Consider the following 26119-nt stretch of genomic DNA (forward strand, 5'->3'; position numbering starts at 1 on the left):
CCTCATTTTTATGATTGTTACTTGCTTTTTTCTTATCATTTTCTTAGTTAAATTTTTTTATCTATCAGATTTAAGCCTCGTTTTTTTAATTATTATTTATTTTATTTAAAATAATTTATCAAATTATAATTTGTTAAGGGATCTATGCCTCCAATTCAAACTACTCTTTAAAACTTGCCTCGAGAGAAGATGCAGATGACATGAGAAACCCAACAGATGCAAGGAAAATATCATTACAGTTTCCTTAGTGGGAGGAAATTTAATCAACAAATATATATTTAAATACAAATAATACATTCTTGCAAAACCTGTATAATACTCGTGGTAGTTTGAATTTACCAAACAAGAACTATAATACGTATTGAACACAACTAGCTTATGAATCTTGCATGGGAACAATGGTGTACAAAAAAAAGAGGGCACTTACTGGTGTTTACTTCTTTTCTCATCCTTTCTCTTCCTCTTCTTATCCCTCGACTTTTCTTTAGATCTGTGCTTCCTGGAATGCTTCTTATCCAAACTCTTTGAACAAACCTTCTTTGCCTTTTTAAGCTCTTCTTCGGATGATGAACAATATTTCTCTGGTTTAAAAACAACACCCAGCAGCTTCGCATCCGGGCTTCTGGAAAGCTTTTCCTCGTAGTCTGGACAAGGTGGAAGGTAAGGCCCTGTTTCATCCATCCTCGAACCTACTGCACCTCGACCTCGCTTAACCCTGTCATGAGCAAAAATATCCATGCCAAAACAGTAAGTTTTTTTTTCCCCTGAGAATTTTGAAATAAAGCCACAAATGATATTTGTGCAATAAAATGAGTCTACAGATGATGGAAAGAACACGTAAGCGTGAGAAAAAGAGAGTTTTTCAATGACCTCGAGTGTAAAAATTCCTCAACTTCTTCATCCCTTAAACCTTCATCTTCTCTTGAATAAGAGCTCCCTACTCTTTTGCTTGACGATGATGACACCCTAGTATTGTTCTCATTTACAGAATGCCTTCTGCCTGTACTTCTAGGGATATCACCAACATCCCCATAGTTCTTGCTGCAGTTATCATCGTATCCTGATCCTTCTCTCAGCCTATCATCCATCTTGAGCTCCTTTTGCCGGACTTGCCACATCTCATTGACCTCAACAGCTCGATTTGCTGAAAAGTGTAAACCAATAAAAAATCAGACATGAAAGATATACGGACATCAGTGGCATTAAACAAGCCAATTCTAAGTCCTCTAAACAAAAACAATGATGAAATCATGAGAGGAGGAGAAAAACATACATGAATGACACATTTTAATATAGAAAAAAGAAAAGAAATGAAACGAAATTGTTCTCATTTCAAGTCCCCATAAAAAAATTGGAAAATCATTACATTGCACATATTTTTCAAGCAGTCCTTAATAGGTGCATGGATCTTTTTCTATGCAAATCAATTTTAACATGTCAAAATATGCTAGAAATATATTGTAGAATACATACGCATATATCCAAACAATCACGATCCTATAATCTCATGATCCAGTGGGGTTCCGCTTATTATCAGAAGACAACCTGTTAGATAATCAAGCACAACATTATTCTTTAGAATGAGGCATAACTTTATGCTTTTTCCAAAATCCATTTTGATTCATCCATAGCTGGACTTCAATTACAAAATGTCAGCCAACTCATAAAAATCTTTTCAAGGAAGCTGGATAACAACTTTAGTCTTTAAGGCTGTATAATCATGCATGAGTAAAGCAAGGAGCCACTTGTCAGGTGAACTCGCATTCTTGTCTGAGAGCACTAAAACATTAAAAGGAAAGATGACCATCTGAAAACTAAAAGCAATGAAACACTGACTTTGCTGCACTCCAAGGACAGTAGCAGTGAGGAAGCGAGAATTTGGCCGCGCTCTTACTTTAGGCTGTTCAAGGTAAACATGCACACCTTCCCTTTTAGCTCGTTGCCGCAATTCTGCTGCTTCTTTCATAAGAATAGCAGCTATTCTGTTCTCAGTCTCCAGATCCATTAAAACCTGCTAAAAAAACCCCAAAGCACTAGTGCGGTGAGTAACACAAAGAAGAGCATACAAATTGGCTTGGCAGCATAAATATACTCAACTAATTAGACATCTAATTTACAAGCAGTAAACTAGCTTGAGACTATATATTTTTCAATAGTTCACTTGTGCCACCGCAACAACCAAAAAATGGTTTTCCTCCCAATAATCTGAATATTCTCCAAAGCTTAATACTTTTGGCATTCTAGATTTTGATTAAAAATTTCTCAATAAGAAAGAAAAAACTCTAACCTGTTTTGCGAAATAAGAATGTATAGTTTCAAATTTAGTTCACATTGATTATTTGTCAAGTATTCCAATTTAAATATGGTATGGAATAGTTTATCCCTGCTTCTCTAGAATTTTTCCTAACAACAAATATACCTGTTTTCTTAGATGGTTTTGTTCGTATCATGTTGCTTCTTTTAAATCCAAGTTTATATGTTTCTCACAATCCAATACCTGTTTCGATTGGTTGAACAATAAAGATTGATCATTGATCATGTGTTGGATTGGTATAGAGGACAAACTCTCAACTTTGTGCCCATGAAAAAGAAGTTATTGGGCAAATCCTCATTGGAAAAACCATGGATCACACAAACAATAGCTCCACTGCTCAGCAAATCACACTGCAAAAAGCTAGTTAATTAAACCCAGCACGATTTTCCATTCAAAATAATTAAAATTTTGGGTACCATTGGACCCAGTCTAGTTTTGTTTCGACCAAGTAAATTAGCAAGAAATTCAAGCTTTTTATGTCCAAAGTATTGTTTTTGATGAGAAATAAACCTGTAGAAAAATTGGAGCTCATTGAATTTTGAGCAAACAAAAAATGGAGGTATACAGGGCATTAAGAACCTAACCCAATTAATCCAATTATTAATTAAACCTAGAAATTATTGTCTAATACAATAAAAATAATCGAACTTTCGAATTTCTTTTGTATTCCTCAATTTTCTCAGTAACCAAACAACAAAAGCAGAAAAATCTATTTTGGAAGCCATTAACAAGACAAAAACTTACCAAACCGATTGAAGGAAAAGGCAGATGTGAGGAAAAAAGGAGATCCCAATCTCAATCGAAGCAAAAAAGAATGTAGCTATTGCTCTCCCTCCTTTCACGCTTTCGGATTGCAAAGAACACCCCTAATCCTAGTTTTTACTATTATCCTCTTTCATAAATGTCCGTTACTCGAGCCCGAGCAAGTAGGGAAATAGCGTCGCCTGCTGCTACTAGTATTTTCTAACAAGAAGATATGGGCCGGTGTGAAACACAACCCATTTCTTCATTGGGCCCGGGAACACCGAGTTTTACGTGACCGTTGATCCCTAAAACGCTCATTAACTCACCGTCGACTATGAATCTCAGGGTTTTTAATTGAACGGAAGCAACTGTTATTACTTAATAGTTAACGAATGGAAAACACGAATTAGGTCAGTCGATGCTACGTGATTCGTGATGGCTCTTCGTATTATTTAGAAAAGGAAGCCGGAGACCCTTACCTTCCTTTAAAAGCACCGTAGTACACGACACTATAACTTCATTGCCCTCTCTCTCTGTGTCTCAGTGAGTGAAGTGCACACAAAATCGGAGAAAACGCAATTTTTATCGACTTCAATTTCTTCTTCTTTTTCTTCCTCGGCTTTTTTAGCCGCCCCTACTACCTTCAAAGCTAGGTACTAAAAATCATTATCATCGATAATCTTGATTCCATAATTGCCTTTTGCGTTTCGGTTTCTTAGTCTATTTCATTTCGAGCTCACTCTCTTTCACTGCAGAAACCAGAATGTTGAAAAGGAAATAAGATTTCATAAGTTTATCTTTATATATGTTTACCAAGAAAAAAGTACTGTTATCAAGGAAAACATACATTTATAATTTTTCTGAATTCCCAATGTTGAGTTAATAGAAATGCAACGAGTCTAGCAAAAACCAGACCTAAGAGCTGATTGGATCTAGCACTATCTAAACCTAAGAGATAATTGTATCTGACCAATGCCAAACCCAAACCTTAATCTTGTTGTGTGCTCTAGACTCAGCTATGATTGAACTTAGCAGTAGATCAAGTCTAGGCATGTTGAGTCTTGTATTATCTAGACTTAATTATGATTGACCTTACAGTGCTTCAAATTCATGGACCTGACAATAAGCAACTTAGCCACAATTGAGCTTCGCAATAATGTGTCACACCCAAATGTATTTGGTCTAGTGATCTAAAAGATTACTCAGTCTAACACTATCAATTCTATAAATTTTTACATAAAATTACAAATAAATTATTTATCAATAAATAAGCTTAATTAAACAAGTCTATTCAGTGTATTAAAGTCTATAAGTGCCCACCATGCCTCTAACCTTTTGCTTTGCTTGATAAAATGAGAGGAATACAACTTAAATATTACATGTGAAATCACATTACATTCCATCTTCTCCACAAAAGGATAAGACTCGTGGGTTATTAATATATCTTGAGATATTCAAAATAAAGATTCGCAATCTTTATTCTCTACTAAATATATATTTTCAGAGCATATCTTTTTAGAATATTATTGTACCCTCTCTTTCTCTAAAAAGATACTTATTGAAATATCTAAAAATGTATTTTTTGCAGGTCTTAGCCACAAGTCACATTGGTATACCAAGCACCAAGTACAAGCTATTAACTACCTTGGCTAAAGAGATTGGACGAGATTGTTAGTGTCACAACCTAATTTTGGGTTTTTCCAAAAAAAAATATCTTCTTCTTTTTTTTTAAAAAAAAAAAAGCATATCAAAAAGAGAAAAATAAAAAAAAAAAAAAAATGAAAATTAACAAAACAAAATAAAAATGAAAAAAATAGTTGAAACTTGGCTAGAGCATGCTAAGAAAGGTTATAGACACACGAAAGAACTAAACTGGTATTTTGGACAAAAATGGAAGGCCAATTATACCTCATTGTGCATAAAATCAAAAAACAATGTAAATTTAAAGTCAATGATTATTGGACTTAATTTGCATAAAAATTAAGCCAAATTTACAAGGTCAATTTGATTTAATCATGGGTTCAATTAAATGTTTAATTAAGTTTAAGAATTAATTTGGGTCAAATTAAAGATTTAATTAGGTGCAAGGACTTAAATATACTTTTAATAGGTCAAATTATTTTTATTATGGACTTAATTGGTAAAAAAATAAGTTTGTAAACTTAATTTGGGCTTAATTGATAAGATTCAAAATTTTAAAGGATCAAATTTAATTTTTTTTTTCAACCTCAATTGGGTGAAATCATGAATAAAATCATAAGAAAATCAAACTTTAGGGTCAATCAAGGGCCAAATTAAAGAAACTCAAGACCAAGAACCTTTTCACAGAAGACACATGAATTCAAGGGCCAAATCTAGTTGAAAACAATGGTGAAATTAAAGAAATTTAGCATATCAAGCCCAGGCACGTTGAGTCTTATATTATCTAGACACAGTCATGATTAGGTCTAACAATACATTAAATCCAAGCATGTTGGGCATCACAGTAGCCAAACCCAGCCACAATTGAGCTTGACAATATGCCGCACCTAAATGTGTTTTGTCTAGCGCTGACGAAGCCCAAGAGATTATTAGGTCTAACACTATCCATTTTATAGATCTTTACATAAAATCATAAAGGAATTATTTATCAATAAATAGGTTTAATTAAACAAGTCTATTAAGTGTATTAAAGTATATAAGTGCCCACCATGTCTCCATCCTTTTGTTTTACTTGATAAAATGAGTGCAATACAACTTAAATATTATAGGTGAAATCGCATTACATTCTATCTTCTCCATAAAAGGATAAGACTCGTGGGTTATCAATATATCTTGAGACCTTCAGAATAAAAATTCACAATTTTCATTCTCTACTAAATATATATTTTTAGAACATATATCTTTAGAATATTATTGTACCATCTCTCTATCTAAAAAGATAATTATTGAAATATCTAAAAATATATTTTTTGCAGGTCTTAGCCACAAGTCACATTGGCCTACTAAGCACCAAGTACAAACTATCAACCATCTTGACCAAGGAGAATTGATGAGATTATTAGTGTCACAACCTAATTTTGGGTTTTCCAAAAAAAAACTATATCTTCTTCTTAAATTAAAAAAAAAAAGGCATATCAAAAAGAGAAAAATAACAAAAAAAATTAAAATGAAAAAATTAGTTGAACCTTGGCTAGAGCACGCCGAGAAAGGTTATAGACACACGAAAGAACGAAACTGGTATTTTGGACAAAAATGGAAGGCCAACTATACCTCATTGTACATAAAATCAAAAAATAATGTAAATTCAAAGTCAAATTAAATGATTATTGGACTTAATTTGCATAAAAATTAAGCCAAATTTGCAAGGCCAATTTGATTTAATCATGGGTTCAATTTAATGTTTAATTAAGTTTAAGAATTAATTTAGGTCAAATTAAAAATTTAATTAGGTGCAAGGACTTAATTATACTTTTAATAGGTAAAATTATTTTTATTATGGACTTAACTGGTAAAAAAATTAGTTTGTAAGCTTAATTGAGAAGATTTAAAATTTTAAAGGACCAAATTTAATTTTTTTTTTTCAAGCTTAATTGGGTGAAATCATGAATAAAATCATAAGAAAATCAAACTCTGGGTCAATCAAGGGCCAAATTGAAGAAACTCAAGACCAAGACCCTTTTCACAAAAGACACGTGAATTCAAGGGCTAAATTTAGTTGAAAACAAGGGTGAAATTGAAGAAATTGAAAGTTTAAAGGTTAATTAAGGATAAAATAAAAAAAAATCCAAGACCCAAAGAAATTTGACAGGGGTGAAATTGAATTGATTTTTATAATCAAAATTCAATTAAGGATCTAATTAAATAAATTGAAAGGTTTGAAGGTTGAAATTGAAAGAGGAGTTTTAAGTCTAATTTAAACCCAAAGAGCCAAAACGATGATGTTTCTTTTAAATGAAATGACATGTTTTGTATAAAATATCGTCGTTTTGTTAATTAAAAAAAAAACAAAGAAACAACATCGTTTTGAAGGGTATTGTTCATTGTCTTTTATCCCAAACAAGCAAAGACAACCTACTTGGATAAGGGATTTAGGCGTTATTTTTTCTCTTTTTTGTAATTTCAATGATCGAAAAAGCTTGCTCTCATTGATCTTCTGATGAAGGAGGATCCCATCAACCTTGTTTCAATCCTATCCCTACTTCGATATGTTTGTAAAGTTAACCCAAAAAAGCTAGCTCGACCACCTTTGGCAACCTGTGATGGTGATCTTTGGCCAACAATTAAGATCCTTTCTATTTGAATCAAAAGTCAAGATTCGTACACAATAAAGACCAAATGTTCCTTTTTCATTCCTTATAAATAGGGATGGATTTCTTGCAAAATTAAGTGGAAAGCGAGCAAAAAAATCAGCTTTTACACACCACTTTTTTAGTTGCTTAGCTAACCTTGTTTTCTTTTTTATCTCCCCCTTAACTCATAAGTAAGTCATACCTCCAGTTGCAACTCTCTCTCCTTCATTATGATCATCCTTGTTTCTTATTCAACCTCTTTTTTCCTATGATGAAAGAACCATTAAACCAGGACAACAGTTCAACCTCCTCCCTCTTGGTCTCCCTTTAGCTAACCCATTATAAGAACCTTCATACAAAATGCATGTAAAGAACTTAGGAGCTTTCTTTTTAATGTATCAATCAGACAAAAATGTGACTTATGACATATTCTCAACATTCATCTTTAATGCCTTTTGAATCTCTAACATGAAACACGTCCAGCTCTCATCATTTTCCACACCAACAACTCCAAATGCAAGTGGAAATAACTTGTCATCAACATTAAAAGATGTGGCTGAAAGTAAGGTGCCAAGGTATTTACTCTTGAGATGGATTCCACCAAGCCTAACAATAGGCAAGCAACCATTCAAAAACCCATGTATCGGTCCATAAAAAGACATTAATAGCCTCTGAAATGGATTATCTACACTGGTTTTGATCACTTCTGCAATACTACCAGGGTTAGTTCTTTTTAATTGCTCGTATTATAAAGGAAGTAAACAGTATCCTCCCATTCTTAGGAAAAATAGGCTTGCTTATGTGGAATGGTTATCCCTATTGTTGATGGATACCATACAATATATCCTTTGGTTTGTAATTGGTGTTATTTTGTAGTCGTTCCCCTTTAAATCTCACAATCCAATCTACAGAAGCCTAATTTGTTCATTTATACCACAAGTATGAGTACCTTCAAGGCTTCTTATTGTGAAGGTTGAGGCATTAGAAAGCTTAACTGCACGAATATACCATGGACAACCTTCTGAAGCACACTTTTTAAAGTATCGAATCAGGTCACTTTTTATAATATGAAGTTCAAAGTGTTGTGCAATTGTCACTCCTTTAATCGTATTCTGAAAAGCCTTGACATAGGAAACCCTTCGCCAATAACAAAAGCGTGGTCTTCCATGTGATACCTAAAAGATATAAAGGAAATCAAGTAGTTATAACAATATTAATTTTCATATTTAAATTAGTTGTATCTTATCCCTTTTAATTCTCTTATCCAATCTTCTTTTAGGATTCACTCGTTACGATAATATATCTCTGATTAACAATTTGTAAAGTCCTATATATAATATGTACTGTTAGTAATAAAATTATCTTTCTGTAAAACTCTTTATGATATTAGAGTCATTTCCTCTAACAAGATTTTTTTTCTTTCTAATGGCTACATCTCCTGAATCAGTGTTTATTAACCCTTGTGTGCCAACTAGCAATAGTGAGACTACTTATGTTGCCTTCAATACTGGATCTTAATTACCTTTGAAGCTAACTTTTTCCAATTTTTCTTTATGGCATGCCCAACTGATGTCCTAGCTCATTGGCTATGACCTTTAAGGCTATATTGACAATATCATTGTATGTTTGTCATCAACACTTCCTCTCAGCACCTCTTCTGATGGCTTAGCTTCTGTAGATGTTCCTAATCTAGTCTTTTGGCATTGGCTTAGGCAAGATAAGTTGATTCTTCATGCCATCTTTACATCTGTCTCTAAATCAGTTATGTCTCTCATTATTGCTTCATCTACTAATCATGAAGCACGATCCAAGTTGCAATGATTGTAAGCCAATCATTCATGTACTCGTGTTATGCAACTTAAGGAGAGTTTAACTCTTATTCAGAGAGAGTCTCACCTGGTCTTGCAATATCTTCATGTCATCAAGGTTATTGTTGATAAACTTGCAGTGATTGACTCTCCCATCTTAGCAGATGACATAACTTTTTATGTTTTCGGTAGTCTTGGCTTTGACTTTCATGATATTGTAGCACTAATTTGAAATCGTGAGTTTTCTCTTACCTTTGAAGAGCTTCATAATATGCTAGTTTATCACTAAAGCTATTTAAAACATATTAAAGCTTCAAACTCCATCATTATTGCTACTGTCAATAGAACTTAACGTCGTCCCATGAATTCCAAATTCAACCGCAACCAACGCTTTAACAATGGTTCCTCTAGACAACATCGCACCAATTATAATCGTAATGGTCACAGAGAACGATCTAGTAAGCCCCAAATTATTTGCTAATTATGTGACAAAGTGGGACACTCAGCCAAGCTTGATGTGTGGTTTCTAGTGACAAGTCTATGAATTGTGCAACTACCAATGGGTCTAATAATAAGAAATGGCTTATTACTTAGCTGCTTCTCACAACGTTACATCTGATCATGCCAATTTATATGTTCACTCGGAGTATGATGGCACTGATAAAGTTGTCATTGGAGATGGCTCAAGTTTGCAAGTCACACGTGTTGGCTCTATGACTTTTCCCTCTTTCTCGAAACCTTTTAAACTAACTAATATTTTTTGTGTTCCTAATATTCACCATAATCTGATTTATGTTCATAACTTCACCCATTCCAATAATGTTTTTATTGACTTTCACCCATTTTATTTTCTTGTGAATAATCAAAGCAAAGGGGGCGACTTTTTTTCATGATAAATGCCATGATGGTGTTTATCCAATACCGATGACTTTCTCTTCTATCAAATCTTTTGTTTTAGCACTTGTTGGTGAACAAACAACATCTGACATTTGACATAGGCAATTTGGGCATCCATCAAATAAAATCATTGATTTGATTATTCATCGTTTTCTCTTCCAACTATAGTGTATCGTCCTTTCTTACCATCACTTTATTTTGCTTGTCAATGCAATAAAATTCACAAATTGCTTTTTTCTTCTACTTCTCCTATTAGTACTCATCCTCTTGAATACATCTATACAGATCTTTAGGGTCTGCATCTTCAACTTCAATTGATGGATTTTGTTTTTATGTGTTATTTGTTGATCACTCTACCATGTATTGTTGGTTATTTTCAATTCATTGATGTTCACTCCATCTTGTGTCAGTTAAAAGAATTACTTGAAAAATAATTTTGTTTTCAAATTAGGCATTTTTACTCTGATAATGAGGGGGAGAATATAATGCTCTTCACAACTATTTTTCTTATAATTTTATTAATCGGTTAACCACAACTCCTCATACACCTCAACAAAATTGTATTAGTGATTGTTGTCATCATCACATTATTGAAACAAGACTAACTCTATTAAGTCAAGCAAGTTTTCCTTCATCTTATTGATTCTATACTTTTCAAATAACGGTTTGTTTGATAAATTGTAAGTCTACTTTTGTTTTACAAAATAAGAGTCCTTTTGAGTGTCTATTTGGTCGTTTATCAGATTATAAAAAAAAAAATATGTATTTTTTGTTGTTAGTGTTATTTATGGCTAAAACCTTATACCACCAGTAAACTACATTCAAAATCCATGCCTTGTTTATTTCTCGGTTACTCAAACTCATAAAATGCTTATAAATATATTGACCTTAATTCATCTCATATTTTCTTGTCTCGGCATGTCATTTTTTATGAATGTAATTTTTTTTTCAACCTTTACCCATGTTACTATGCCTTCTGTCAGTTTCAGGTGCTATACTAGTGGTGCCTCACATTGAAATGATACCTTCCTTTGCTATCATCGTGACAAATAGTTCTCATGTAGCTTCACCTTTATCTTTTTCTACACCAGCACAATCTCAACCTATAAACATCCACGAACCTGTCGTACCTGTAGCTTCATAACAATCTATTCGTACTCACACCACGATTATCAAGTCCATGAAAAATATATTCATAAACCTAAAAAGCTTTACCTAGCAACAAAATATCCTCTTTCTCAATCTCTGGAGCTCACGTGTGTGTCTCAAGCATTAAAGGATCCGAAGTCGTGAAATGCCATGTCATAAGAGTTTTATCGAGACTGATGATGATTTTATATCTATAATTCAGCAATTCTGTAAGAACACTCGATGACGCCATCACTAAGAACATGCACGCATCGCTTTGAGTGAATGGGACGAACAAGATCCCTTATATGTTTATATATGAGCTACAAATCAAGCCCAAAATGTTACAGATTACAAACAATGGGCCAAGAAATAAATATGGAGACAACAACAAAGAATTACTCGAGCAGTTCACGCGGAATACATAATTCAATGAATGGATTGAACAACAACAAGATATAGTACACCAACAGGAATATTTTTGTAGAAAAAAACCTAAGCCACTCTTCGTGTGCAGCTCTTTGGTGTGTGGATGGCATGAAAATTCGGTTCCTTTGGAATAGTTGTTGACCTCTTCCCCTGTAGTGATTGCCTGGAGACAGTAGAAGCAGAAGCTTTGATTTCCAGGGAAGCACTGCGTTTTCTAGGCTTTTCAGCTTCTTTGGGTCTCACGAATGTTGGCGAGTCTTCCTTTATCACACCTAGTTGACCAGGTATCATAATCGAGAGTGTTTCGTTTGTAATCGATGAGGTCCTGCAAGAGCATAGTGGCTTAATTAGTAGAGGGATTCCGAAGTAATTCTACAATTAAAATAAGTTTTTAAAAAGTAGAAACTCACTCTTGAGGCCTTGCGACTTTTCTCACAAATGATGATCTGGTCTTCTTCAAGACGTTCCCCAGATTTTGAGCTGCTGTCTGATCCTCGCTATATTTCTTCAGTGGGGCCACAAGCTTCTGTTGTGACGAAACTGTGTGTCTCTGTGGAGCTGAAGATAATTTTCGTATCACTCTTTCTTTGTTCTTCAAGCTGGAAGTCTGGTTTTGCTACAAAAAGTATCATAATAGGAGGCTTGAGCCAGTGTCCATGTAAACAACCATGGAAACCAAACCTTAATGTTTTTTACTGTTATTTTTACGCTTCAAAAGTAGATCGTCTTACATGTTGCTCCTTCTGTGTCATGTTTCTTTGCACTTCACATGCTTCCTGAGTGTCATTGGCTGATTCGGTTTGTTCAAGGCTCTTGTCATTTCTCTGCAATTAGAATAATAATATCAGTCTAGTTGAACCATTGCTGACGGCTAAAAGAGCATTTAACTGAAAACTCACTCGTAATGCATTCTGATGTTTTTTCTGTAAATTCCCTCCTGGGAACCTCGTAACTGGCAGGATTTCTTTCAGAGGAGCAGGGTGGAGCTTCTTCTCTGAGGTTGCTTCCTTAAGAATCCCTCTTTCCTATATATAAATTAAGTACTCTCAGATTCTATTAAAAGATTACTATTTCTAAGACGTAGATAGGATAATGAAGTGCATACATCAGTTCTCAGCCGAAAAGGCTTGGGATTTGTAGGCCTAGGTTTTCTATGTTTTAGTTCTTGAGCACCAGTGGCATGAGTAACGAAGCTCTCTTTGGATGGCTTCCTCTTTGCTTTGGCCATCTGCATCATTTCCGTATTCACAAACAAATCACAAACAGAAAGGAAAAAGAAAGAAAGAAAGTGATAAAAATATCCAGAAAGAGGAATGCAAGTTCCTGAAATAGGAGTAAGTGACCTTTTGAGTGCTCTTCACACTCTCATGCTTGCCAAGGATTTGTCTTTTCAAGTGGCCAGTATTGAGATCCATTTCTCTGAAAATCCAAAACTCATTGATAAGTGATGGCCAAAAGTATCTAACAACATCTATATGGCCGATGAAATTATTGAAATGAGTTTACTCACCTGTTATCATCAGAGGCTGAAGCATTTTCCTTATTGTCGCTCCCAATGGCTTCTCTGTCATTTTCCTTTTCATCTGAGATGAAAATATGTTTACTATCATTACTCTCCATGGGACCATCAATGCCCTTATCCATACTCGAGTTCCTTTTGTCTTCTTTGCCATGTCTGTCATTGGCACCATTGCCATCTTCTCTTGAAGCTACAAGTTTGGGAACATCATTTTCTCCCAAGCCCCTCTCGTGGATCCGGGAATAAAGTCTTTGATTTGGCTCCTTGCATCCCGGGGTATTTGCCTTGGCATCTGACAAGGCTTCAACTTTGTTCTCAACCATCGATGCTTCTATTTTTACAGTTGTTGAGGGCCCTTCAAGGGCATCATTTCCTTCATCACATTTAGCATTATAGCAGGCGCCAGGAAAACCATTTCTTGATTTCTCCTCAATCTCCATGTCACTGAAATCATTTTCAGCCCCTTCTCGAGGCATGGGACCATGACTCTGCTTCGAGTTCTTTCCCTTGTTCTTTTTCATCACACATTTGAAAGATTTGGGTTCCTTTCCCTTACAATTTTGAGAAAGTAGTCCATCATAAACTCTGCTTTTAACCTCTCGTCCTCGTGGTTGTTTCCTTGGAGCATTTGAAGGCAACTGTCTATTACACACCAAAGCATGCTTCTTTCCATCAGCGATCTCAAGATTCTTTAGACCTGCACATATTTTCTTGACAGTTGTATCCAATTCAATTGAAGTCTTTGTCCTCGTTGACTTCTTAGGTGAATGAAATAATGCCTTCGCTACCACTCTACTATTTGGCACTGCTACGGCTGTTGCTTTCGGATTCCTAACACTACAAAATGCATCAGGATTTGACAGTCGCTTTTTGTTCCTTGGAGTTGTCAGAGCCTTGGATACAACAGATTGCTTTGCCCTCACATTTGGGGTTGCATTTTGTTTAGCAAGGGATTTGACTCTCACTTTGGGATCAACCATTCTTTTAGATATCGAGGAAATGAGGGCCAATCTTGATACTCGAGGTTTTGAAGATTTTGCTGGAACTGTCTGGGGACATTTAATATTGGCACTATCACATACAAATAGTAAATCGTGTTAGTACAAATCCAGTTAGAGCCCTAAGAGAAGACATTAAATATACCTTGAATCCTTTCTGTACAGAGCTCTCCGAAGCCGTATGTTGGGACTCCTTGCAGCCATAACCTGCATGACTCAATAACTTACTGCCTAATTCTAAATTGATCTACTGTAGAAACCATCATACTGCACAAAAGAAAGTGATAACTAACCCGTAAAACAAATTTTTTGTAGATTGCTTCAGAATCCATTTCTTCTTCATGCTTTTGATCGCATCCTACAGCAAAGGCACATGGGATGCAAATAGAGAAATTCAAAATCTAGCATTTGAAGTCACTCACAAAAAACAAAATGAAAAAAAATAACCCGCTGATATAATCAAATACGCAATTGAAAAGTATAGAATGCAGCTCATTTAGAATAATTCAGGAGTAGAATTGCAGTGGATTTGAATTCATTTTTTATTGAATTCACTTGTATGCAAGTATGTAAGGAGTTAGAAACGAACTGGTATGAATTTGCAGATATTTACAATGAACCTTTTTCTTTTCTTTTCTTTTCTTTCCTTTCCTTTCCTTTTCTTTCCTTTTCTTGATCAAAACATACGAACAACAAGCCCATTCATGCTAATCAAGTCCTCAAAATTGAGAATTTGGCCATTGCATGATAGGGCCCTGCCAAGTAGTGGATCAATCAACACGAATCTATCATAACATGATGCTTGAAAAGACAAAAACTACATAGAATTCACTCCAGTTCTATCACCTTTCGCCATTTCCTTATTTGGTATATCTATTTAGCTTTTTAATTGAGTTCAAAAGGTTAAGAAATAAAATTTCATATGGAAAGGATTTATGTTGATTTATTCATTGCATGGTGGATCTCACCACGCAAAGGTCTCATCCTCAACTTGGAAACTATTTTATCCACGTGTTTCAATAATAAGAGAAAAAAATTGCCATATTGGAAATATTTATACCAGATAAGATTCTAACGTAAGGCTACTTGGAGACATTGAATTGATAGTAAGGGAAATGCAACCTACACTCGCAAGTGACTCACCCTCCCGCATCCAATCCAAAGATGCAGGTTGCATACGTCCATTGAATGCGCTGGGCTTCATTACTTGCAAGTGACTGTAGCATTTCTCTTAACAACAATTAAACTAGGTTTAGTTTAAGGGTAAAAATCTTGTTATTGCAAAAAAAATAATAAAAAAAAAAGGTTCTGTGGCAAGTTCACTTGATCTTTAATTAAAAAATTATCTGAAAGTACAAATCCAATTACGAGATAGTAAAGGACAAACAATGAACAGCATGAATTGGACCCAATTCTATTCTACCAAACATGACGTTGCATACTTAATTCAAGTGATGTTATCCAGGATAATTCCAGCTCCAGCTACACTTTATGACTCTAAGCAATCTGAAAAGAAGTCAGATTTCTACTAGAGAAATCTCTTTCTTTTTAACATGTTCAAAACAAGATACACGTACCAAGCAAGCAAGAGAAGTGGCATGCATGGCATGCCATAAAGTGATTCATAGTTTGGATTGAGTTCCACACAATTCTTAACAAATCTGGTAATCAACAGACATTAATTAAACTTAAAAAAATTAAATGCAGCCCATAATCCGACGGTATTGAATTAATTGTGCTCTTGCTCTCTTAATTAACGTCATGAAGGAGAACGTAACCTCCTCCATCTTTAAGAGCCCTGTCCAGGCCTCACCCATCAGATGTTAAACGACAAGTCAAGTCATCGACCACTCACGACAGAGCTTCAGGTTTGAAGTAATTAGAGAAAAGAAGAAAACAAAGTTGAATTTACAATATTTACCAACACGCAAGCAGAACCAATATCGGTCATCGCCCGGGTGGTAGTGATCGGGAGCGTTAAGGTCCACGAACTTCGGCGCCTCGATGTTCTCGTAGAAGTCTTCTTCGCCGTTGGTTTTCAAACACTGAGATTCTTCTTCCATTTTCTCAGAGAGAGAGAGAGAGAGAGAGAAAGGAGCGTGTTTTTTGCTTTTGTGTGTGTAAGGGAGAGTGGAGCTGTGTGGAGAAAAATCTGTTGCATCGGTAACGGTGAGAGGATCGAGACGGTTTTAAAAATAAAAATAAAAAAATGAACGCTTTCTTTCCTCTCTTACTGTAAGTAGCCGTTAGGAAAGGTGCAAATTCTGACAGACACGATTGTCATAATAACCGATTCTCGTGTCTCTTTTCGTCCAATCAATAAGTACCAGACGTCTGCAACCCGGTCCAGACAAGACCAGAAACACGGCCTTCCAGGGGCCCACGGTTCCATATATCCAGTCCAGCCCATCTTTCTCTTTTGATTTTTTATTCTCTTAAGCACCATAAAGATATTAAATTAAAAAAATCATATATGCATTGGCTACGGGCGGGAAAACTGCTTGGTGGTATAGCCTACAGGTTAGATATATTACAGGTAATGTACATTTACTTTGAGATTATTAAACACCTCTTGTATATTTAAATAAATAAATAAACCCACTTGAACTCAGCTTATTCTGCCCAATTCTTTTAGTCTTTTTAGTCATAGTAATCTATATATAATATCCATCCCCTCTGAATATTTATGCAATAGAAAATTATAAAGTCCTTGCCAAATGCAAGCAAACGGCTAAACTATGTTTTGTTTTTCTTTACCGTTAAATAAACCGAGGCATTGCACCTCACAAGCCATATCTAAAGCCTTAAGCATTACCATCATCAACAACTCGGCATTCCACCTTTTTATCATCCCGACAACAAATGGTTTTTCTCAGGGTTGTCCTGCAATGTCTACAGCGTGGTTATCCAAAGAGATTGGGAAAGCACAGTTGAAGGACTGGTCATAAACCAATCAGGTGGCCCCTCACAATGACTAGTAAAAGCACAGGCAACATAGACATTCCATAGTTATTCAACGTTCACAATTTAAATCCTGTAATTATACAACCTGCTTTCCTGTGGATGCAAACCATGGTGATGAAATGTGACATGTTTTAGTCAAGGAATTTATTCGTGTGAGCTTGATCCACCTCCTTTCACGGTCCATTCTTGATGATGTTTTTGAGTTTCTCATTTGCTGCCACAAGCTCTGCGGTTATTCCTGGTTCATAAGCAGAATGCCCTGCGTCTGGGACAACCTGTCCAAGGTGATTTCATATGTTAACTAGTTCAAATCTGAGGAAAGCTGGAAATGAAGCCATGGAGAAAAAATGCATAATCCCATGATCCATTCTTAACATGAGATCTGCTCTGTGTCAATCCAATGTCATCATCTATCAAGATTATAAGTTGAAATAGTACATGCATAACTAGCCCGTCCAATAATTCAAATAGCAATGCAAGCCACATCAAGTGGCTTGCATTACAATTAGATGTAGTTGTTATATGTGCTGAAAAACATTAATAATACTGAATGAAAAAATTCAGCAGCTTAGAGAAGTTCTCCTACCTTTAGATCTGCCTCTGGCCATGCCTTATGAAGATCCCAAGCAGACATCATAGGACAGCAAACATCATATCTCCCCTGCAACATAATTCAACCATGTTGAACAATAAATGTTTCACACCTTTAAAAATGCAGCAAAAGGTTATCAAATCACGTGTTGGATCATAAATTCTACGGTTTTATGTTTCAAAATTCACCTGACAATTTAACTTGTCTAAGATATCATACTAGAATGATCTTGAACTAAGATTGGTAATTGGATCATTATAGTCGTGAGTTTACCAGCATTGTTAATGACTTCAAAATTGAAAGGGATTACGAGTTTTTGATATGATAACGGAAGTAACCGCTTCTCTTGTGCTGCTGTCCTCATATGTTGTTATTTACCAAATCTATAGTTGTCGCTTGTAATTTCTCTTCACCTCAATTTCTCCACCTCCTCTCCTCTCGATCATCCCATTTCCACTCTCTGATTTAAAAGTCTTCAATCATTATCACTTACTTTTATTCTGAACCGTGTGAGTTAAAACTAAGAATAAGAAGAGGGATGAGAACAATCGAGTAAAAAGAGTGGTTAATAAAGTCTAGAAAAACAAAGCAAAGGAGCACACTTTTAGAAGATTTCAAGCACTTTGATGGAGTTATGGTGGAAAAACCAATGGTTGAGAAGATAAAGAAAGAAACCACATGCCTGTTTGGGAGTGTGGTTGTGGTTATTTTTTAAAGTGTTTTGCATGCTGAAATGCATTAAAATAATGTTTTTTTTATTTTTTAAAAATTATTTTTTAAATCAGCGTATCAAAACGATCCAAAACATGCAAAAAAATAATAATTTTTAGCAAAAAAAAAATAATAAATTTTTTGGAAACACGGGTACAATTGCGTTTCCAAATACTCACTAATAATGTTGGACTGTTGCATATTTGACCAAATGATTCTAAGAATATGAAGTGAAGAACAGCCCTTCCATGGGCTTGATTGTTTATGGGCCAAATTAAGGATTAGTTTTATGGCCTTGATCAGTACCTTATTTGGTATATAACTGTGTTTTATTACCAAGCTGAATTTTCTAGAAAAACTCTCTTTATATGTGGCTTACTCATCTGAATTTAGTATTTTAGTATTCATAAAATATAGATAAGAAGTGTGCGAATAAAAATCGAAGATAGAGATTGAGTGTAGGAAGAATAAGTAGCACATTTTAACTTATTGTCATTATTATATTCATAGTTTTAAAACATAATTTTAGTTGTTGGTAAATCAGAAGATTCTTCAGACCCTCGATCGATCCTTATTATTAATAATAATATATATATACATATATATATATATATATATATATATAACGTTTGATTCAGTGACCACAAAAAAATTGAATTTTGACAAAGTGATCAAATTGCAAGGATTGATAAAAACTTAGGATGTTAACAGAATCATATCAGAGAGCACATTATATATGGTTTCATTTAGCACATGAAAATCATTTATTTGTCTGAAAAGATCACTCATTTTCTGAACAAAGCACATAAAATGACAGTAGAGATAAAGGTAACACATACCTGTACAATTGTAGTGTTGATGTGTCTTATTTTATCAACATTTTCTAATAGGAAAGAATCTGAAGGAAAAAACCCCTTGTTCACAAAGTAATGATTTTCAATCCTTGCAAATGCCTGAATAGAATGAAACAAGCAGGGACACATTAAAAATTTCAACAATCATGCCCACAATTCAAATTCAAACATCTTAAAAACAAAAAAAAAAATAAGCAGTGATGAATTATTTATCTCAATCTGCTATGGTGAATTGAATTAAAAATTGAGAAAAAAGATAACATATTCTCAGCACCATATCAAATTTAAGTAAACGCTGGAAGCAACTGTATTAAAGAGAAGTTACAAGGTTGAAATGCTTTGGTTCTCAACAATAACACGCGAACTTTTCACTCTGCATTTGAGCAACAACTGAAGAAATATGTCAGTGAGTTCACTTTTCTTGTGCAGTATCATGGGGCATTTTAGTTTCTCCTTTCCTACTCTACAACAGTAGACTAAAGGAAATCTCAAGGAAGACATGTTTTGATGTCTCGTTGATGGAACAACACAGAAGCCTATAATAATTGATGCTAGATTGACTTACCAAGGAAAAAATATCATCATCCCCTCTCTTGACAGTCTCTTCATTTGGAAGAAGATGGGCAGTCATCATTTCCCATTTGGTCCATGCTCTTGCAGCTGCATACTAAGAAATTATGAGGGTAATGCATTCATTATTTCTATTGTAAGGACCCATAATTGAAGGACATGCACTTGATTCTCAACATATTTTAAAACTTGTGCATGCTCAAGTGTCAAGATCAGATAAATGGTCATGGTTTTCATAAACAAATGTAAAAATTAGTGTTGTTGTTGTTGAAACTAGACCGACACAATTTTTAGATATAAAATCAGTCAAAAAAACAGGTAGTAGCTTACTTGTGTTTCCAAATCATCAGAGTTTAATCTCTTGCTGTAAGCATCTACGAAACATCCCCTTTCATTTTCTGGAATAAAATCTCTGAATGACTCCCAAGCTGCATGGCAAGAGTCAGCTAAATATATAAGAAACTTCAAAAACACTTGTGCATGCTCAACAAAAAGAACCAGAGTTTTAAATTACTGGGCACAAATCAACAAAGCATTTCAAAGCAAGCTAATAAACATTCTTGTGCATGGTTTCTGAAACAAAGACCAGCCACAGCAGTTCCACAGTCCTCCTAATAAACATTGAAATTACCTTAAATTATAAAATATAGTATCTAAGAATTGGGGGAATGCAATCACAACCTCCCTGCATGTACTGTAGGATGGAATAATAAGAGAAATAACCACCATCATGACAAGTATTTTTTTAAAAAAAATCATAAATTAGGCTATCTACGAATTTATTAACATTATCTACATCTCAAAGCATACAGAGATGGAAATGCCAGCTTAAATTACTTGTAGCATCTGAGCATGGTCATTTTTTTATAAGAATGTGAAAGCTTATTACTGCCAGCGAAAAAAATGTTGGCGCACTTTTTCTTGAACACCACAATCCTCTTGCCCTTTGCTACTGCCAGCTAGCCCTTGGGCCTTTTCTCAACCAATCTATGATGCATATGTTTATGGCTTATCTTGTTATAATAGATCATATAAAGAATAGTATCTAGCATACCATCAGGAAATATAGCAGCAGCACCACCTTCATAAAACCAGTCAATCTCTTTCTTTCGCAAAAGAAAAATCCCTCGAAGGACCAGTCCAGTAACCTTAAAAAAAACACAGAAAAAATATCAAAATATGAATTAGTTCTGCTCCAAACAAAAGTTTATGAAATTTCAATGGCCTGGTTCCTGTTGTTTACGAGTTCCCACCAAAGAAACAGTGTCAGGTTAAAGTAATTATGTACCTTTTCAGGATGTGATTGGCTGTACGCAAGTGCCAGTGTACTTCCCCATGATCCACCAAAAACCTGCACAGTACGAGAATATAAACATCCAGTTCAACAATTTCACCCCCATTATAGAAAATAGAGTTTTCTTTCCGGATCAACAACTGGACAAAATTTTGACCTGCCATTCCGGAATTTTCAAGTGTTCCCTTAGCTTTTCAATGTCAGCAATGAGATCCCAAGTGGTATTTTCCTCCAAGCAAGCATGGGGTGTGCTCTTTCCGGCACCTCGCTAAGGAAACAATACGAGAAATTAAATTTCAAATTGTAGAGATTAAATGGAGGCTCGTAATTTACCATAGTGGATACTAGAATAACAACCTGGTCAAACAAAATGATTCTGTAAAATTCAGGATCAAAAAATCTTCGGTTACTCGGTGCAGTTCCTCCTCCTGGGCCCCCATGAAGAAAGACAACAGGCTGCAAAAGGGCAAGGAAATTCCTTTGTTCAAATATTCAGATACCTTTTCATCTACAATTTCTTAAGAGAAACATAGACTAATTCAACCGACTTTTAATAAACTGATCAACTAGAATACTACGGAAAGGACTCAAACATATTGCAAAAACTAGCATTAGGACAAGGGAAAGACTGCTACTTTCAACATGCATATTCAGCCATGCTAGTGTGTACAGTTTCAATTATCAAAACCCCAACAAACAAAAATACCCAGATCCACAAAAATACATGAACATGAGAGTTGTATGAATAAAAAAGTAAATTTTAGAGACCACGGCTACTTACATGCCCAGAGGGACTTCCTGATTGTTCATAGTAGATTGAGTGAAGATCAGAGACCTTCAAAAAACCAGTCTCATAAGGCTCTATATTTGCATAAAGATTCCTATTTAATTCCACTGACTCCTTGACTGGTTCCATGTACAACCCACTTGCCTGTGATTCACACTTGTAATCAAGATTTCTCACACTTAACAGTAAAGGATTCCTTCTTCCTGCAAAGTAGCACGAAACATTAATAGGATTCCAGGTGTTTTCTGTATAAAAAAAAGTAAAACCTAACGCACACAGAGAGAGTACTTACTGATGGAAAGACAGGAGAGTGAAGGGAGAAGAGGAGTGAGGGAAGGAAGGGGATGAGAAGGTGTGAAAGAGACGAGTGAACTAGTGAAGCCTAATAAACTCATGATTTGGTGGGCATATAATAGCAGCGTGGGTAATGTTTTTGGATTAGCTTTAGCTTACAAAGGTATCATGTTCAGATTCCAAGCCCAATTTTTTAAATGAAATATGCCCTTTCTTATTTAACTCTTTCGGTGATTCTTTTATTATATTATTTTGGCTTTCAATGCTTCTTTTACATCTTATAAGAGGAATCCCAAGAAAACGTTATTTTACGATTTTTTTATAATAAAAAAAAGTTATTCCTGCGGATCTTGTAAAAATACTATTTATTATAAGAATATTTTTTTTAATTAGCTTTTTTTTTCTTTAATTTTTCTAAAATCTATGTTTCTTTTATTTATTTTTAATAAAATTATTCTGATTTTATAACTCACATAAATTTAACGAGTTCAACCGAATTGACCTGAATGATATTTTTAAATACTTCATTTAATATTTAGTTAATTTAGAATCGTTGAGGTTACTTTTAAACCCATTAAGTCAATTAGATCATATTAAATTTTTAAAATAGTTATGTATCAAATATATTTAACTTTTCTAAATGACATTTTATTATTGAAGTGCACATAAAAAATATCTATGTTTACACTATTAAAAAAATTATGTTATTAAATTAGTTCTTTTAAGTAGCATCTCATTTTTTAGATGTCTTTTCTTCTTTTTATTATTCTTATTCTTAATTTTGATTTTTTGTATGAAAAGACTGTTAGGCATCTTTAAGGAAAGAGTTGGAAGAAAAGCTAAAAGAAAAGGAAAACAAAATTTGGCTTTCATTTTTTATTTTTATAGCTACGAGGGAATAGTTGTATTAGAGAGTCCAAAATAATATTTATAAATTAGAAAGCTATTCCTACTTTGGTCAAAAGAGTTGAAAAGTTTGTTTAATATATTTTTATGCAAAAAAAAAAAATGATTAGAGTTGTATTAGTTAGTCACTATTACTAAATAGCTTTATTAATATTAAATATATTAAAATATAATTAGCTTTTCTAAATGATTTTTTTTATTAAAGTGCATATATATAGAATGCTATATTAATTTTATTTAAAAAGTTATATTACCAAATTAGTTCTTCCAAATGACTTCTTACCTTGGATAACCTTACTATATCAAAGAAAATTTAAAGATAATTATCATTGCTATTATGATGGTTCAAACGCTTGGACTCTAGATACTTGGTTTCAAACCACAATATCAAACCATGAGATTCAAAAATAGTATGGGTCTAATAGTATTAACTAGCTTAGAGGCCCATATCGTGCTATGGACTGAATAAAAAAAAAAAACTTGAAAAAATATTTAAGCCATATGAAACTATTTAGTATTATTATTGAGCTCAATCCAATAAATTAAATTTGAAACCTCCCAACCCAACTACTTACCTAATTGATATTTAAAATTAATTAATATAAAAATTATCTTGACATGACTCAATAGATCTAAAATCAGCCTAAAATGATTAGTAAAAAAATAATTTGACTTTTAAAAAAAATCAAGATAATATTTTTTTTATTTTAATATTAAAATAATAGCATATCAAATCACCTCGGGTTTTCACGACTTAACCTGTTAAACCGCAACTCAAATCATGGACTCCATTAGGTCTAACAACTTCATTTTTTTAACTATTTGTTTACTTCACGATATAATAACAAAAATAGACACTCGTAAAATTGAATACTAATCAAACACTAGAATATTTATTTGAGAATGTAATAACATCATATAAAGCAAACTAAAACAAATTACGAAGACTAATTCAAAATGAAGTTTAATAATGTTAATGAAAAAGAAAGCACAGTAAAAGATTCAATAAAAAAAAAATAAAAGACGGAATTCTTTTTTTAAAAAAAAAAAAACAAGACCCCAACCTAGCAGGTCAACCTTGAAATCTCTCAATACATTTCATTACTTGAACTTGAGTTTAAAATTAATTCATGTGAGAGTTGTCTACAATGTGACCTAATTGACTTGCAAAGTTTAAAGACAACCTGGATAACCAGTAAAAAGCATAATTTAACTTTTTTAAAAAAAAACAAGATGACTTATTTTTTTTAATATTAAAATGATGACATATTAAATTGACTAAGGTTTCGCTATTTAACATGTAAAACCTGCGATCCAAATTTGGATGCCCTGGGTTTAACAACTTTAATTTTTTTTTAAACTATCTTTTACTTAATAATATGATAACAAAAATAGATACTCATAAAATTAAACATAAATAAAATATTAGGATATTTATTTGAGTGTGTGATAAGAAGCCAACATAATATTGAATTATGTTTTTTAAGAACTTTGATTCTTTTCTAACTATTTTTTCACTTATGATATGATAACAAACATAGGTTCTTACAAATTAAGTATCAATTAAATATCTAGATATTTTTTTGAGTGTGATAATGTCATAAAAATAATTATAAATAAATTGTGAAAATCAATTCAAAATCAACATATTATTAAAGGATAAAATTAGGAAAGAAAAAAGAATTATATTGAAAAAAATTTAAAAGATATATTTTTTTAAAAAAAGAAAAATGGGGGCACATGAGTTAGGTTTATCCTAATTTGTTTATTTTAGTAGATAATAATGTTATTGTCCATGTTATGTTGCTTGTTTCTTAGTCTATTAATTATTACTCTAAGAGGTATGAGTTTTTTTTACTGTGTAAGGTTCCACTGTTCATCATTTCAAACATTATCGTGGATAGGTTGTGCAAAATTTTAAGTTTTTTCAGTTTAGTCCTCAAACATTTTTTTTTGTGATTTGGTCTAATTGAAGATCAATTGATTTTGATTTTTTTTAAAAAAAAAAGTGAAATTGAAAGAAGAGTGATCGAAATGAAAAAAATATCAAACTTGGATGACATGCCATAAGTTTTTTAAAAGATACATTTTGGTCCTTGAACTTTAAAAATTACACAAATTATACAATTATAGCACCTTAATATTTTCCCAATTCAATTTTATGATAAAATTTTATTTGTACTTTTTTAGTCCATGGCTGAGAGAGTAGAGAGAGGGGTCATCGAATTTCATCGATAGAGAAAAAAAGTGTCATTGACAATGATTTAAGCCACCAAAACAAATAGTATTTGTGTTAAATCATTCATTTGATGAAGAGAGTTCATATTAGGTATTTTTTACCTTTAAAGCTCGTGAGAAAACATATCTAAACTCGGGTTGATTTTTGAATTTAGATTGATTTTGATTTTTAATGCGGTTTTATAGATTTTTTAAGATCTTAGATAGGTTTATCATATTTTTTTTTTTATATATAATTTTTTTATATAAAAAATAAAAATGTTCAACAATGGAGTGAGAATCATATAACTAGTGAATATATAAAAGAAATAGATGAAAAAAATGATAGTGTTTTTTTAAATTTAGATTTTTTATCGGAAAAAATTGATGTTTGTGTATTTTGTTTTTACTTTATTTACTTGGAAAGTTAATTACAGTGCATAAAAAGACCTTTCTTTTCAAAAAAAACTATGGAGACATCATCATGTCAGACAAAAAAAAAAAGTTTTTTGCTAAAATTCTATCAGTAAAAAACACCTTTCCTTGTTTATGTATTTTTTCTTATTAAAAAAAAAACCCTTTTTACTCATAATATGATTTTTTGAATACAAGTTTATAATGATTTGAAAAAAAATTCTTAATTAAAAAGGAAAAAAATATGTCTTGATATTTTTTATGTCACAATGTGAGAAAATAATGAATAATTAAATTGAGAGAACTGTAATAAACATCACAATTAAAAATAAAAAATAAATATTTTATTTTAATTGAATATTCATGAATATTTTTTTTTTAAATACACATATCAAATTCATATGTGAT

The 26119-nt window shown here is 33.2% G+C and overlaps 3 protein-coding genes across 7 annotated transcripts; all 3 read right to left on the reverse strand.

The window, feature by feature from the left end:
• Positions 1–215: 215 nt before the first annotated feature.
• Positions 216–3862, reverse strand: LOC118051889 (uncharacterized). Of its 4 annotated transcripts, none has more exons than XM_035062652.2 (5): positions 3059–3862; positions 2498–2664; positions 1837–2014; positions 871–1144; positions 216–715 (listed from the first exon to the last, which is right to left on the reverse strand). In XM_035062652.2, the coding sequence occupies exons 2-5, from the start codon at positions 2537–2539 to the stop codon at positions 424–426; spliced, it is 786 nt and encodes a 261-aa protein (XP_034918543.1). In that variant the 5' UTR covers positions 2540–2664; positions 3059–3862; the 3' UTR covers positions 216–423. The 4 variants fall into 4 exon arrangements, with proteins under 4 accessions (XP_034918543.1, XP_034918544.1, XP_034918545.1 ...); XM_035062653.2 differs by having other exon boundaries at positions 1837–2011; positions 3059–3861; XM_035062654.2 differs by lacking the exon at positions 2498–2664 and having other exon boundaries at positions 3059–3861.
• Positions 3863–11438: 7576 nt separating this feature from the next.
• On the reverse strand, positions 11439–16897 carry LOC118051788 (uncharacterized). Its single transcript, XM_035062507.2, has 10 exons — positions 16030–16897; positions 14402–14466; positions 14254–14315; positions 13102–14181; positions 12935–13010; positions 12697–12819; positions 12491–12616; positions 12323–12415; positions 12002–12207; positions 11439–11916 (listed from the first exon to the last, which is right to left on the reverse strand). Exons 1-10 carry the CDS (start codon positions 16169–16171, stop codon positions 11658–11660), a joined length of 2232 nt encoding a protein of 743 aa, XP_034918398.1. The 5' UTR covers positions 16172–16897; the 3' UTR covers positions 11439–11657.
• Positions 16898–17079: 182 nt separating this feature from the next.
• Positions 17080–22329, reverse strand: LOC118051789 (proline iminopeptidase). Of its 2 annotated transcripts, XM_035062508.2 has the most exons (11): positions 22173–22329; positions 21875–22083; positions 21451–21549; positions 21251–21361; positions 21088–21150; positions 20854–20947; positions 20130–20227; positions 19795–19896; positions 19215–19328; positions 17659–17733; positions 17080–17347 (listed from the first exon to the last, which is right to left on the reverse strand). In XM_035062508.2, the coding sequence occupies exons 1-11, from the start codon at positions 22273–22275 to the stop codon at positions 17246–17248; spliced, it is 1170 nt and encodes a 389-aa protein (XP_034918399.1). In that variant the 5' UTR covers positions 22276–22329; the 3' UTR covers positions 17080–17245. The 2 variants fall into 2 exon arrangements, with proteins under 2 accessions (XP_034918399.1, XP_034918400.1); XM_035062509.2 differs by lacking the exons at positions 17080–17347; positions 17659–17733 and adding an exon at positions 17759–18124.
• Between the last annotated feature and the right edge of the window lie 3790 nt (positions 22330–26119).

Source organism: Populus alba, chromosome 11 (assembly GCF_005239225.2).
Source record: "Populus alba chromosome 11, ASM523922v2, whole genome shotgun sequence".
Lineage (NCBI taxonomy): Eukaryota > Viridiplantae > Streptophyta > Magnoliopsida > Malpighiales > Salicaceae > Populus > Populus alba.